General features: G+C 40.2%; 2 protein-coding genes across 6 annotated transcripts in view; one reads left to right on the top strand and one right to left on the bottom strand.

Annotated features, from left to right (window-relative positions):
- The window catches only part of TMEM181 (transmembrane protein 181), a 34,644-nt gene extending 32,160 nt beyond the window's left edge, over positions 1-2,484 (top strand). For all 4 annotated transcript variants that reach the window (XM_054396375.1, XM_054396364.1, XM_054396394.1 and 1 more), the window contains 2 exons: positions 1,405-1,471; positions 2,406-2,484. In XM_054396375.1, coding sequence (XP_054252350.1) covers positions 1,405-1,471; positions 2,406-2,484 — 146 coding nt within the window. The remainder of the gene's footprint in view (positions 1-1,404; positions 1,472-2,405) is intronic.
- A 5,111-nt stretch (positions 2,485-7,595) lies between these two features.
- Positions 7,596-12,100, bottom strand: DYNLT1 (dynein light chain Tctex-type 1). 2 transcript variants are annotated; one of them, XM_054396411.1, is made up of 5 exons: positions 12,074-12,100; positions 9,712-9,753; positions 8,419-8,542; positions 8,155-8,232; positions 7,596-7,854 (listed from the first exon to the last, which is right to left on the bottom strand). In XM_054396411.1, exons 1-5 carry the CDS (start codon positions 12,098-12,100, stop codon positions 7,784-7,786), a joined length of 342 nt encoding a protein of 113 aa, XP_054252386.1. In that variant the 3' UTR covers positions 7,596-7,783. The 2 variants fall into 2 exon arrangements, with proteins under 2 accessions (XP_054252386.1, XP_054252393.1); XM_054396418.1 differs by lacking the exon at positions 9,712-9,753.
- Positions 12,101-15,626: the final 3,526 nt, after the last annotated feature.

Here is a 15,626-nt window from a genome sequence, read left to right as displayed (position 1 = left end):
AAAACCTGCTGTTGAGTTGCAAGAAGGCAGAAAATAAAAAGCTGACAGGAAAAAGATTTTATGGCAAATTGCTGGACTGCGTTTTACTTGCATATAAATATGAACTGCAGCTAAGCAGTGCTGATTACACAAGAAGTGAAGGCCTTAAAACAAAAGTAAATTGTCATGTAGCCAATGGAAAGTAGAGGACATTGTCACATAACCAATGGAAAGTAGAGGAAATTGTCGTATATTCAATGGAAAGTATGTGTTTCCTTTCACCTCGCCGTAAAGGTACAAGTCCTTCCTTCATCTGTTACAACAATGAAAAATAACTGGCTAATCACTGACTTGCATAGAAGGGATTACAACTTTGGTCTACTATATTTGTATCTTAGAAACAACCAAGAAGTTAAAGAAGTCTGCTTTTTAAAGACATATGAACATACGTTCTGAATGATTAAGAAGAACAAGATCTGACTTAATTACTCTTATGTGCAGATTAAAATAATATGACACAGCAAACTGCAGAAGGGAGGAAATCCACTTGTACAACACGGACAATATCTATCTAAAAATGAGAGTTATTTCATCTCCTTAACTCTTAAGAATACTATTATGTTGTGGCTGAAGGGTGAAGAATTTAAAGGAGAGAATTCCTATTTGGATACAGTTTTGTTGAATTGTAGTCATGACTGCCTTGGAAGTTGTCAAGTCTGTTGCTGCAGTGTTGAGTTTGAAGTACAGCCACATCTCTGTATTTCAACAGCTGGCTGAATATGGAGCCAGTAGCGTGCTCATGTGGCCAAGAAGGCAAACAGCATCCTGGCCTCTATTGAGAATAATATTACAAGCAGGACCAAGGAAGTGATTGTTCCCCTGTACTCAGCACTGGTGAGGCACACCTTGAGTAGTTTTTAGTTTTGGGCCTCTCACTACAAGAAGGACATTGAGATGCTGGAGCAGGTCCAGAGAAGAGAAACGAAGCTGGTGAAGAGTCTGGACCATGGGTCTTATGAGGAGCAACTGAGGCAACAGGGGTTGTTTAGACTACGTGCTAAGGGGAGACCTTACTGCTCTCTACAGCTACCTGAATAGAGGTTGTAGTGAGATGGGTGTCAGTCTCTTCTCCGTAATAACAAGTAGTAAGAGGAAATGGCCTCAAATTGCACCGGGGTGGTTTAGACTTATTCACTGAAAGGGTTCTCAAACACTGGAATAGGCTTCCCAGAGAGGTGATTGAATCCCTATCCCTAGAGGTGTTTAAAAGATGCATAGATGTGGTGCTAAGGGACATGGTTTAGCACCAGGCTAGTTAGATAATGGTGGGATTCAACTTGATGATCTTAAAGCTCTTTTCCAACTAAAACGATTCTATGATTCTTTATTTAATGTGACAAATTAACTCTTAATTTTATTTTCCAGAATCACAGTTGAAAGACAATCCTGCTTTTTCTATGCTGAATGATTCAGATGATGATGTGATTTATGGGTAAGACTATAAAATGCCTATGGAGAGTTACTTTTTGTGTTATTTTTGTAATGTTTTTTTCCATATTCACTAAATAAGTGAAAGATTTGTACATTTTTATTCTAAGGATCAGAAATACAGCCTTATTCTGAAAATGAAATGCAATGATGCAATGAGAATGCATGTTATTTGGGTTTTTTTCTTTCGGTTTCTAAATGGGATTGCCATGGCACTGATACAAACAGGTAAGAAAGTATCAGGATGCTGGGAAGGTAATGGAGTGAAGGCAGCAAGAGCTATGAAAGGAAAAGACTTCAAACCAGAATGGATTGCAGGAGCTGGGTGAAGTTAGCACAGAGGCAGCTCATAAGTAAATGCTTCAGGGAAGGAGAATAGTTCTTAAGTGTTCTGAAATAAGAACAATCAAATCTAGCATAGCTTCCTGGACTTGTGTGAGCTCATGTAATATAAGAATTATAGGAGGGGTTAAAATGCATCTTGATCAGGTGTCTGTGTGCTGGACATTGAACAAACTCATTATCTGCCCCAGATGTTTTCATCTCTTACCAAAGACACTAGAGTGTCTGGAACAGTGAGGGTGGGGTTAATGCTGCAGTAACCTGGACAAGTTTGTGCTAGGCTGAGATAGCTTGCTTTTGTTTATTTAGATGAGTAGTAGTAGTAGCAACTTGCTTCTATACAAGTCCTTGTGAAAAGTGGCTTGTAGTTACTGTAATAACTTCTATTATGGATCATCCTCTGGAAAGAAATCATGTGTATATATATATATATATATATATATAGCTCCTATCTCAACAAGGAATAAAAACAGATACTACCAGTGTATTGCCCAAATAACAGTCTGATGCCTCAATGTAGTTTAGAACTTTCCTGTATATTTTGAACTTTGTATTTGAACACCATGTTCAGAAGTTTTAACAATTATGTTTCACAGGAGTGACTATGAAGAAATGCCACTTCAGAATGGTCAAGCTATTAGAGCCAAGTATAAAGAGGAATCAGACAGTGATTGATTTTGATGCAGACAGACTTGTTCAGCTGGAATTAAACCAATTTTGAAGGTTTCCTAGATGGACAACTTCCTTGGCTTCCTTACAGTCTGCTGTCATCTGAACACCAACTCCCAGGAAGGACATCTTGCTTCTGTTTCTGTTTACAAAGTTAAAACTGAAATGCTTGAAAAGATTATGGTGAAAACTTAAAACATGATTTTTTTATACATCTTGTAAAATGCCTGATAGCAGGATGCTTGTGGACTAAAATCTTTTAAGTCTATTTCCATCTAGAAGTGTCTCTGATTATACACTAATTTTAAAATTGGCAGGGAATGAAACGTGTTAGGGGTTTTTCTCTTCTTTTTTTTTCCTTTAATGCAAGAAATACAGCTTTCCATTCTTCCTTTGAAGAAGTTATATAGACTTAAGGACATTTTTTTTTAAATTAAGTGCAACAAAAATCACCTCAGTGGTACAAAATTACTTGTATAATGTGTTTAATAACATGCTTTACTGCCACAACCAAAGGGTTTGGTTTTATTTTGTTTTAAACAGCCCTTTCAAATGGAAATACTTAGGCAGCAACAAATCTCAGAAGGAAGCCAGTACTCTTCTTTCTGTTTTGTTTTGGTTTTTTTTTAATATGCTGGAGGAGATTGTTACACTTACAGAGAATACAGTATGAAAGTTTATTAGAGAATTACTATTTCAAATTTCCAAACATTTAATTTCCAGAGGCTTTTTCCACATCCGAATTTTTCCTTAAGTTGTATTAATAGATAGTTAATTGACACCCTAGGAACAATTTTGGTTGCTCATGGATTGAACATGTGTGAGAGTTAGCTTTTGAGCATGTTCTGTCTGTAGTTCAGCTTTCATACCACAGTTGTCACCTATACTGATTGCAACTTTTACAGGCACATTTTGTGATTATCTGTATTCCAGTCTGTGCTGGAGCAGATTTTATATGGGAATTAAGTATTCCTAGTACAATGCTGCTGCTTCTTTACTTAGAAGTTGGTTTTCTCTTACATTATTATTCTGTTGTTTATTTAAGTGAATGCTGTTTGTTTCTAATACTTTTGTTTTTATGTACTTGACCTGTCTGAAAGTTTTGGGTTTTATTCATGTATTTGTAACTGTGATTTACTCTTGTAAAATTTTTCTGGCCTGCTGCTCTAGAAGATTATCAAAACTCCTCTTAATGTATTAGAAAATGGTGCTGGCTCACACTAGAAAACTGTGCTCATCATCAAGGCAGTTTAAGTAGAAGAGTGCAATGAAATCCTACTAGACTTGCTGAATCGTATTGGGAGAAAAGTAGATTTGTTCTGCTCTATTCTAGACTGTTCCCATTGTGATAACTTCTTGGCAGCAGCTGGAGATCATGAAGACTTCCCAGGATAGCAGTTTGTTTAGAGAGGACCAAAGGAAATGCTTCATGTGGTTGCATCCTTCCTATCCTAGAATAGTTCAGATTACATCGGTGCTCTACGAAAGACAAGTGTGGTAAATACTCTGTATGAGAGAGAGAGAGAGAACACTTTCTAAAATTTTGAAGACCTGTGAAATTTTTGAGAGCATTTGATATTTAAAACTTGTGATACCAGTGATCATTTGTTTTTTAGAAGCCAAAGTACTACTGTATGGCTAAAGCAAGGAAACTGCAGGGGCGGAGGGGAAGGTTTCTCCCCTTTAATTTATTAATTAATTATTTTCATTTGAGAAGAACATATCAGAAAATATTAAAGATGTTAGTGTTTTGGTTTTTTTCTCCCAGTGAACTGTAATAAACTGTACTTTTAGCACTTCCTTTTAGACTTCTTTAGCAAATATGGAAGATGTTTTTGGTTTTTTTTTTTTTTAATCCTGAAAGTGGAAAGGCCATGCTCATTTTTACTGTTTCCCAGGTGACTCTCTTGAGGTTTACAGCTGTTTGAATTTGCATAGTCAGACCTGGGAGCTGAGCCAACTAAGAATCCTTTGCATACTCCAAATTCTTTTGACTTCCATTGGAGTAATAGGGGTAAGGAATTAGGTCTTCAAGAATTGTTATTTATACGACCCTTATATATTCAGATGTTTTGGGCCCTCATAATGTTTCATTCATTTGGTTCTAAATTGTGTTGAAGAGACAAGATGTTTGATTTGACTAGTCTGCAAAATATATTGATGTTTTTTACCACAGTCTGAAACTGGTTCTTCCAAGAATACAGTATGGATTGAAAGCAGTTTGAAAGTAAGTGACATAAATTTACCTCTGAGTAATGTAACTTAAGGGTGAAACAGAAGATACCTGGACAAGAAACTAGCCTGCCCTTCCTTTCATTACTGCTAAAGTAATTAAGTACCTCCATCACTAGTGGAGCTGTATAAAAAGAGAAAAGCATACAAAAAGGCATCAGAGCATACAGTAGTCCTACTCTAAAGGAAATGCCATCTATAAAATAACTGCAAGACTTCCATGTACACAGTGATCAAGAGAGACTTTTAAGAAATCAATGACTGCATGTGCGCCATTCATGGTAGTATTTGCTATAAAAATACAGTTGGGTGTTTGAATTGACTGGAAACTTTCCTAAGACTTACAAAGAAGCAGCAGCATAAGGCTTAACACTAGTAAGGAGCAGCTAGTGCAACAGACCCATGACACTAATACTGAGGAAAATGGGAGGATGGTTCCATCTAGGGAAGACTTTTATCTGTTGTCTTTCTCTGAGCCAAAAGACAACTTTGTATCTGTAGTCACCTAATTTTTCCCCTATTTCCTTTTGCTTATACCAGTAATAACCTTTGCATTACTGTAAGGTTTTTCTCAGAAGTTTGTAAATATGTAAAATGAAAACATGGAAAAATTGTATACCAAAATGGTATAAAGACGTGTAAGATAAATGCTCTGTTTAATAAGAAGCTGTAATTAATACTGCTTTGAGAAAGTGTGCATGAGAACATATGTTAAATATTCTGTGTATCTAGAAGATGCGTTAATGACAGCGAATTATCCATTTATGTTGGAAAACTTCATGCTAATATGTAATATGAAGGAAGAACTAGTATTTTACTTCAAGCAAAAGTTGGGTATTGAGCTTCTTAACAATTCATTTGCATAATCATTATTAAGTATGTTCATAATAAAGTTTTATATCTTTATATTGTATTCTGGGTTTATTTTCCTACAGGGGGTTGGAGCACCTCTGCTGTGATGACCGGCTCAGGGAGCTGAGGTTGTTCAGCCTGGTTAAGAGGAGGCTCCAGGAAGACCTAATAGCAGCCTTCCAGTACCGAAGGATGGAGACAGACCGTTTACAGAAGCCTGCAGTGACAGGATGAGGGCTGATGGCTTCAAACTAGAGAAGAGCAGATTTAGATGGGATGTTAGGAACAGGTTCTTTACTATGAAGGTGGTGGAACACTGGAACAGGTTGCCCAGGCGGGTGGTTGATGACCCATCCCTGGAGATACTCAAAGTGAGGCTTGACAGGGCTGTGGGCAGCCTGATCTAGTTGAAGATGCCCCTGCTTACTGCAGAGGGGGTTGCACTAGGGGTCCCTTCCAACCCAGACCATTCTATGATTGTATGAGTTATTAGCTGTACCATTTTCATAACTTACGCATATACAGTGCAGAAGTATTTCCTTATGTGTATCTGAACTTGGTTAATTGCGTAAGGATGGGATTCAGGAGGTTGTATCAGCACAGATTAAGCAGGGGATTACGCTTTGGGTTGGTTTTGATGATATTGCCTAAGCTTGAAGGTGGATGGACAGGTTGCTAATTTTCCTAAGAAATATGCTAGACATTTTGCAAAGGGGAACTGGCATTCTCCAATGAAGTAGCCTGTCATGAAGGAGATGAGTTTAGAGAGATGTTTTGAAACTGGTATGTTAGCAGAAATATTTAAGCCTTACAGTTGTATTGTCTCCAACGTACCAAGCCCAAACCTGCTGATCACTTCTTCTGGTCTACTGACAGCAGAAAGGGAGAGGAAGAAAGAGGGTCGAGGCTTGGCCTAGCACTAGGTTTTCTACAGTCTGTTTGGACACAGAGTAAAACTGGCACGGAGAGCACCCTTGTGCACCCAGCACTATGAAAAAAAAATCCTGTCATTTGATTTTTCACTATTTCCAGATCCTGGAAATATCCTGTTTTATCAGCAGTCACCTCATTCTAAACTGCTTTAGTCAAGACCCAGATTCTGAAAACAAACAGGGTTTCCTACATATAAGCAAATGCAGGTCACTCAGACTGACTCTGTCCCAGGAATACTCTTCCCAGACTTGCTCTGCCAGTAATTTTTTCACCATCACTAACAGCTACTGCTTACAGAAGCAGCATAGCAGAGGTAGTCTGAAATTCAGAGCATGCTCCCCATTTCTCTAATTAGCTGACAAAAGGAAAAAGAAAAGTAAAAAAATATGCCCATGCTGAAAACTTGTTTTAATTGTTCCTCCCCTGCAGCTCGACTCTTGAAGGCAGGAGACTTACTTCAGTTGTGTAGGCTTGCAGCAGTTTTTCCCCCTTTCAGAAATGATCATGTTTCACCAACTATCAGAACTCATCATACTTGCTACAAAAAGAACCAATGTAGAAGTGAGCAGGTAAGTTCAAGACCTACTTAACACATAATTGGGTGTAGTAGTGAATGACTAGCTGTGTAAAGCTTGCTGGACACTTCTAGAATGTGAAAAAACTTACCTGTTTTTATTTCATGAAGACAGTTATTACTCTTACTGTTCCATGCCTTAAATACCATGCAATCACATTAAGCAGGTCCCCAAACCATTGCCAAGTCACTTTCTGATAAGCATCATCTCATTTTCTTGCAATTTTATAGTGACCAGCAAAATTAAGGAATGCTTTGTATTCTGGTACGCCTTTCAACTACCCTAAAGAGAATTAAAAGAACTGGAACTTTTTTTTCAAAATAAGAGTTAAGTTTAAATGAGTCACACCAATAGTTATGAATTTCAATAATTTAATGCAAACCAAAAGTACGAAGTGTGAAAGTCAGCATCTCATTTATATTGGTCTTAAAAAAGAAATCTATAGAAAGTGTTCACACTGCAGCAGATTTCAGTATTAGCACCTTGAAGAGAAGTTCTTGAAGTGTTAAGACAGTATGGCAACACTGATACAATACTAAGTACAAACATAAACCACGTTAACAGCATATCACGTTTCTACATTTGAAAATAATAATTAAAAAAAGTTTAAAAGTACATTAAAAACCAGAAGTTGTTCGGTGTATTCACAGTCTGAGTAGAGATGGAATCAGCTGCTGGAGTAGAAAAGAGAAGGATGACTGATTTCAAGGCAATTATATTGCAAGTCCAAAGGCACTGACAATACAGTACATGGTCTTATTCTCCCATCTCACAGTGCAGGTTCCTACAAATACAAAAAAGGCTTTCAGAGACAGAAGAAAGTTACAGCGATTAGATGTATGCCCTTATATGCATACTTGTAACAGTTTACATTAAGAATCAAACTTTCACACCAGCTAAATATTTCATATATAGCAGAGTTACCATCACAGCTGAATAAATACCAAACAGTAGGCCATTACTCCAAAACTACAGCACTTGGGGAAAAAAAAAAAAAAAGAAAAAAGAAAAAGTAAGCTGCCTAGCCTTAAGGGGACTAGCATTAAAGTTGCAAGTTGAAAAATCCAACAGCTTTGTTCCTTACCATCACTGGAGTTGTCCCAAAAGCAAGAGCTTGCTGTATGTAGCCCAGCACCATTCTTCTGCATAATCACACAGGTCACTGTTAGTCAGTAGAGAAGCTTTTGTTAATTTATCACAAACGTTTTTGATTAGCATAATACATATATACACACATACATATCTATACATGAGTAGTTTACAGACGTTGTTCTTGGTAAGATCTTCACTCACCCATCAGTGCACTTGACTATGCCAGCTTTAAAAGAAAAGAGAAAGTTGAGCTCACCAATGTACTTGAAAGGTTTCCCCAGTTTCGTGAGCTGGCTTAGTGTTTGTTCCACCACACTTGTTGTCCATTGGTTCACTTTGCTGTGCTGGTAGGCGTTGCCACCTATCGCACTTTCTATGGCCTGTTGATGACAAACATTAAAATAAGCTGCACTGTTGTCAATCTACAAGACATCCATTTACCTACTTCTACACGGAGCACCCAAGATGAGACCTCATACCCACAGAAAAAAAATCCTAAATACTGTTTGTCCATACTGACTGTTGGAAGTGTTTTCAATTACTAAACATCTTGCAGGTTAGAGTTTGAACCAGGCATAAAGAAAATTATCAGAGGTTCCATCCTCTTTTCATTTTGTGATAGTTTGATTATTTGTAACTCCTGTCTCAATGTTCTGAAGCCAGAGTTACGAAGAGCGTTTTGCATTTAAACACTTCTGGAGAGACTGAAAAAATACTCCAAACAATGGCTAATTCACACACATTCTTCTATGGAAATAAACTTCAGAATTTTCAGCAAAATAATTTTTGGGAAACAAAACTCCAAAACATCCATGTAGTTTCTTGTTACACAAAGCTTTCAGCCAAATAATCCATTTTACTTACCAGGACAGTTTCCCCCTTAAGACATAAATAAAGTAAAGGTGCATGCTTTTCATTGATACATTTCTTTCCTCACAGAAATCATACAAAAAAACCAAGCAGGAAATCATTTCAGATTCAGAAGAGACAGGAGCACACATTAAATCAAATGTATTCACTTTGCTGAGTCTGACCAAAACTGGTTTTGCAACAAGATTGCACTAGTTTACAAGAATAATTCTGGACACAAAAACCAAATTCCTCTGGAAATTAATTCTAGACATCAACAAGAACAGTGCAATCATTTCAAACAAACAGCACCTCTTTCTGGAGTAAAAGCATCTCAAAAGAAAACAGAAACATGCATATATAGGCAGACTATAAAAAACATTACCTAAATTACTTAAAATCTATCTCTGTAGAATTTAACATAAAACATTCCCTTAGAAATTTTATTAGGGATACACTGCAACTATATAGACACACATGAAATCATTTTAATTATCTTTTAGATTTGTAATACATGCCACAACTAAAGCTGGGTATCGTTTCCACTTCAAGTATGTACATTGGTTAAATCAATAATTATCTATACTTTGATAGCAGCCTATCTATAAATCTATTACATATCAGTTATCAGAGTTTCTTTTAATGTCTTTTGTACAACATACTATGCTTTCACATCAACAACATGAAAATGTTAGTTTACCTCTTTAATGATGCTACTGACTTCATCAACAACAAAGGAAGGCTACAAAAAAAAGTACAATGTCAAATAATCAGTGGATACATTCTTCTGTTTACAGAGTTCAAGCTTTGTTAAGAACGTGCACTAGAGGCTTAATTTATGCTTGTCAGATGTCTTCCAAGACAGAAGATACCAAGTCTTTCTTTAACTGCTCATATGTACTCTTGGCTACCTGAACCCAGTCAAGCTAATACTCTTAGGAAAGTAACAAAGATAACTAAGACTGAGTCAAAGCATTCAAATTTTAACTCGGAAGTTTTTTAAATAATATGCATAGCACTTCTGTACATACATATTTCCATTTCACAATGAGCATTAATATCCACAATACACAGCGGGGTGGCAGAGAACACATCGGTTTCATGTCTGAACACTGAGATCTCCAGAGCACTGAAGAAGACAAAAGATCAAATCATAGTTCATGGCAAAGCTGTCCTGACAATCTCAGCTGGGGATAGGAAGGAAAATGCTCCTTGGAAACCAAAAGGGCAATCTAGCTTGCTGGAATTCCCATCACCTTCAGTCTTCTCTCAGGCTCTGGGGAACAGAGATGACAGGGAATTGGGGCAGAGAAGGCCCAAACATTTTACTAATCTTATTACCACCATGGGCTTACTTGTATGGTTATTACGTTTTCCTGTTTTAATCCCTCAGCTACTGCTGCCTCCCACGTACGGTAGCTAAAACAAGCTGCCACCAGTGCTGACAGCAGCCCAACACCCCTCACAGCCACTCAAACAGCCAGGGAGCACAGACAGGTGGGATCCTGCACAGCGAGCCACGCACCTCATTTGTTTTCACAGTAGTGAATTTTACAGGTACTTAGATGCGCCACTGGTTTTAATCAAATAAAAGCTGTAATTATCAAAGTACCCTTTCCTATAGAGCCTAAGTGAAAAATACACTTGCCAGACGTGCTGGCAGACATGAAGCATGCTGTCAGGTAAGATGGTAAACTGTATATGGATTTCTCATCACAAAGTCTAGAACTCTGCTCTGCACAAATATGGCTCACCAAAGTAAACTGAATTAAATCCGCGTTCTCAAAGGTATTCAGGTATCAGATTTGTATAGAAACAAGTGGAAAAGAGCCAATGATAGATTTGAGAGTTTGTTCTAGAACTGCTGTTAGTTCTTGACCATTTTTGGGATGACTATGCATGGATTCAGATGCATGACAAAACAGAACAAAGTTTTGATATCTAGTTTCATGCTGTAGTAATACAGCACTACCAATCCACCTTTTACTAAGATTATAGAAACACTGTATTAAATAATAAAGGGGAAAAAATTCAGAAGTTTTATGACTTGCCTGCACTACCCCTCTGGAACAAGGGAAGCAGATGCAATGTTTCAAATACCCTGTTTAAAAGGGCTGCTCCCAGGCAACAAATGCAAACTGCAAAGCAGTACTGTGTTTTAGTAATTCTGAAGATGTTTTTTGAAAACAGCTATAAGAATGATGTTCAAGTATGTTAATAATATTTCTTTTTTTAAAATACCTGCAAATGTGTAACAATAGCAATCAGGTCAAGGCTTTTAGAATAGCACAAGCCTGACATACCTTCACCACCAATACTGCTCTGCTATTGTCTGACCAAGTCACAGCGCAGCTCTTTATGAACAACGCAGCGAACTGTCACAGCTCAGAAAAATTGCCCCTCTGCAAAACCACCACTTGCTGGGCAGTCCCTTCGCATGATAAAGACCCTCGATTTTATCAGACTTTGTATCTTCGTTAATGGGGTGTAAGGCCTAATTACTGTGCCTGTAACAGGCGAGCTATCCAAAACTGTAAAACAATAACCACAGCATACTGATTGGTCCTGGTGGTAAAGTCAGAAGCCACGATGCTCCTCGAGCATTTTCTAAGTTATTTTTCTAAGTTATTTTCAGCGGCAGCTTTCGGGGTAGACAGGCGTGAGTCGACGCCAGGGAAGAGGTGTCCAGCGAACACCCGAAGTCAGCACGGCCTGCAGCCAGCTCCGTTCACGCCGGCCCGCCCCAAGAGGCAGCAGCCCCGAACGGTCGGGCGGCAGGAACAAAGGCTGGGCCTGTCTCCAGCCGTTTTCCGGGACGCGCGGCTCAGCAACCGCCAACCTCCGGCGTCACCGCGCGAGAGGGCGGCAGGAGATCTGGGCGGTGAGGGGCGGGTGGCGGCACCAACAGCGGCTCCAGGCTTGCCGGGGTAGACCGAGGGGTGGGGTCGTGGGGGAACAGGTATTGCCTAAGATCTTCCGCCAGCCCCCAGCCTCCCGAAAGGAGAAACCAGAGGCAGCCCTGTACCTGCGCTACTCCTACCCCCGCCGCCCCAGCCCGTTACCTCCTCCCCCGACTGGAAGTCGTCCATCTTCCCGGTGCAGCCCCTCACTCCACAACCGACACGCCGGCACCGCCCCCTCACGGCCACCGCCCCAAGCGCCGGCCGCTGCCCACACTGCGCCTGCGCCCCGGCTCCAGCGGCCTCGTGGCACTTGCGCACTGTGGGGGCGGCGACGCCGCCGGACCACCGAAACCTTCCGGCGCCTTACGCCTGCGCGCCTGGCTGTGCCCGGGTGCTGTACTGCCCGGCGCCTCCCAGCTCGAGTGGCCGGCTGCGCGCTCACGCGCTCCTGCACCACCCTAATGGCCTCGTTGCCCCTATGTAATGGGCTCCGCGCGTCTCGGGCGTGTAGCAACGGGTTGCGTCGCCGGCGCTACGGGGCGCGATCTGCTCAGCGCCCTCGAAGATGGCGCGGTTTCCACAGCGACTGTGTGGAAGCGCCTCGCCGATGGTCCGGCGAGGAGATGCCGCTCGGGGCGGTAGTGGGGCCGGTACGGCATTGTGAAATGCCCCAAAGCCTGGGGTTGAGAGGGAAGGTTGCTCGACACAGCTGTGTTTTCCGCTGAATTAGCTTATTGTTTGCGTTCAGCAGGCGTGCCCGCGGAGAGGTGGGTCCAAGGGGTCCTGCCCTGGGATGGAGGAGATCCACAATTGGATCTTGTTTCTGGAAACAGCTGGAAAGAAGGCCAGAGTCTGTCATGTATGCCCAGGAAAAGAAAGACACTTATTTTTAACAGTCAGAATATAGACAATGAAATTAAAAGGCATACATTTTACCGTTTATGGGTTTTGTTGAGTATGTGTACATGGTGTTTACAGGTTGTACAAAGTGCTGGTGATACCAACTTCTGAGAACTGCTCTGGAGAGTGGAAGGTTCTGTTCAGGTTCATAGTGGCTTGGATGAACTGGGGAAATAGGCTGAGAAAAGGAGAAAATATCTTGATGAAAATTGTAATGGGGCAACCACAAAGGCGTATACTGAGGCAGGAATAACCAGCTCTATCTATGCAGACAGGGCAGAACCAGCTAACTTGACTAAAGACAAGGTAGTAAGGGGGTGCATTAGTTACGATTTACCTCTATGCCGTATGCTGCTGTTAAAAAACAGAATGCTGTATTGGGACTTGTAAATGGGGTATAGCTTGCAGGACAGGGGAAGCACCATTCCTATTGCACTTTGTGCAGTAAGACCTGACAAGGAACAATACTGTGTCCAGTTGTAGGTGGTGTGTTTCAAGAAGGTTGAATGAGTATGGCTTCAGGGCCTGAGTGCACAGACAGGCCTCAGCTGTGGCCTCCATCCCTATGCATTCTGCTCCAGGGCTGTCTCTGGGATGGACCTTGGCCCTGCAGTTTCGCCTTGTCACCAGTCAAATATCCAACCCAGCTTCCTGAAAAAGGTGATAACACTGACTGATCATCTCACTTTGGGATTGCGTGGGCACCCTGTGGGCAGCACCTGCTCTTCCTGCCCCACTGGGCTGTGGTGAAGCTATGGCTGACTGCCGAGCTCACCCTTTACCTCACTCTAAGCCCTGCACTTGCTGTTCTGCTGCTCAGGAAGAGAAAAAAAGTGAGGCCTGTAGGAAGGCTCAGAAAGCTGTGCTTGTTTAGACAAAAGAATAAAAGGCTGTAACTTGGTTACATTCTTAATGCATAAAAAACACTGAGACGGTTCTCCACATCTAGGGATGAGAGGGAAAAATACCATGAAAAGAAAGTGACAATTAAGGCTTTGGTTAAATAGCCTTACTGCCAGCTCACCCGTACTACTTTTCCTTACCCTGGCTTTCAGATACTACAAATCTGTTACTGTAGGTAGCTAAAATCCCAAGATTATTTATGGTCTTCCACTTTGTTAAAGTTTTGCCTAAAATGAAAATCCAGATCATCCAAATATTCTTTGTTGGGCTCAGCTTTGTGCCCAAACTAAAAGTTGCTTTTCCTTTAGTGATACAGCTGAGGTGGAAATGTTTGAACCTATTAACTTAATGAGGTTATAAAATGGTGGGATGATTAGTTTTGCCATGTGACCACTGCAATGCTTTGTTTAATTTTATCTAACTAAATCCACTATTTCTTAAACCACCCAAAACACCAAGAAGGGCTTCTGCAGTGTATGTAGTCTGTCTGGTAGACCCAGGAATAAGCAAGATAATTAACCTGCAAGAACAGCCTCTCTTTTTCAGACTTTGAAATAATTTGGATGTAATAATATTCACAGATAGCATTGGGTTGGAAGGGCCTCTCAAAGGTCATCTTGTCCAACCCCCATGCAGTGAACAGTGACACCTCCAAACAGATCAGGCTGCCCAGAGCCTCGTCAAGTCTGATCTTGAATGTCTCCAGAGACTGGGCCTCAACAACATCCCTGGGCAACCTCTTCCAGTATTTTACCACTCTCATTGTAAAGAACTTCCTCCTTATGGCAACCTAAATCTACCCTGCTCCCGTTTAAAACCATTTCCCCTTGTCCTAGTGCTAGAAGCCTTCCTGTAGGTCCCCTTCATATACTGAAATGTAGCTATAAGGTCTCCCCAGAGCCTTCTCCAGGCTGAACAGCCCCAATTCTTTCAGCCTGTTTTCAGTTTTGAACTTCATTACTTACAGTTGGTTCTATAATAGAATGAACTGGGATATCCAATGCAACCAATATTTTAACTTTTAATTTTTATCTGAAATCAGATTTTTAGTGGTGAGGTAAAATAATTTTATTCTTTTTGAAGATACATAAAAAATTGAATTATTTTACATTTTCAACTATTTGTTGAAAATTTGTTGTTCAGACCTAATTAGAAAACTTCTTTTTACAGGAAATAACTGGTTATAACACAAAGAGAGTTTTCTGTGTGAGTCCTGGGGACATTGAGGTTAGTATTTTCACATCTGTAGTGTCAATAAAAAACAAAGTATATAGAACTCAAAGCCGCTTCTCTTCCTGTGTGTGGTTTGGAGACTGAGCATATTTTGATGATACAAATCAGCATTTATAGGTTCTTGTGCTGAGTTCTCTTTTTAATGTCAGAAAATTAATGGGATTAATGTTAGAGTAACTTTTCTTTGATTGCTAGTTGCTGTTAACAAAACCATAGTCTTGGCAAAAGCTGCTGTAACGCTAGAGGTATTTTTTGAGTGCATTTGCTCTTCGCTGTTCTGAGGATGTTCTGTACATTTCTGTCTAATTTCAGTGCCCAAAGGAAGGAAGGGGGGTGGAGAACAGCCACCAGTTTTCTTTAAGAAAAGATAAATAAGAAGAGTGCTACTCATCTCTTGGAAACAATGTACTTCCACATGTCTGATGGCTGCTGAAAAGGTAAGTACATAATTTTAATCTATTCTATATGACATTGCACAAGGGTGTGCATTTTTACTTACTGGCATGGTGGGTTTTAAACTACAGAGCTTCATGGAAAGACTACAACTGGAACTCAAGTATTTGTCTTGTTTATTTTGTTTTGTTTTGCCTTTTTCACTTTAAGTGCTGGGATGGGATGTTATTAAAATCACAAGGTGTAAGTTTGATAACGAATTATCAAAGAACTTACCAGTGAT

Source organism: Indicator indicator, chromosome 2, assembly GCF_027791375.1.
Source record: "Indicator indicator isolate 239-I01 chromosome 2, UM_Iind_1.1, whole genome shotgun sequence".
Lineage (NCBI taxonomy): Eukaryota > Metazoa > Chordata > Aves > Piciformes > Indicatoridae > Indicator > Indicator indicator.
This window is presented reverse-complemented; position numbering and strand designations above follow the sequence as displayed.

What these genes read in the sequence shown, in the direction of transcription:
- DYNLT1 (XM_054396411.1), bottom strand. Translation starts at nt 12,100, where the DNA reads ATGGACGACTTCCAGTCGGGGGAGGAG. An exon ending in ACTTCCAGTCGGGGGAGGAG is followed by an intron (nt 9,754 to 12,073) that starts GTAACGGGCTGG and finishes TTTTTTTTGTAG; the next exon opens with CCTTCCTTTGTTGTTGATGA. An exon ending in TCAGTAGCATCATTAAAGAG is followed by an intron (nt 8,543 to 9,711) that starts GTAAACTAACAT and finishes TGTCATCAACAG; the next exon opens with GCCATAGAAAGTGCGATAGG.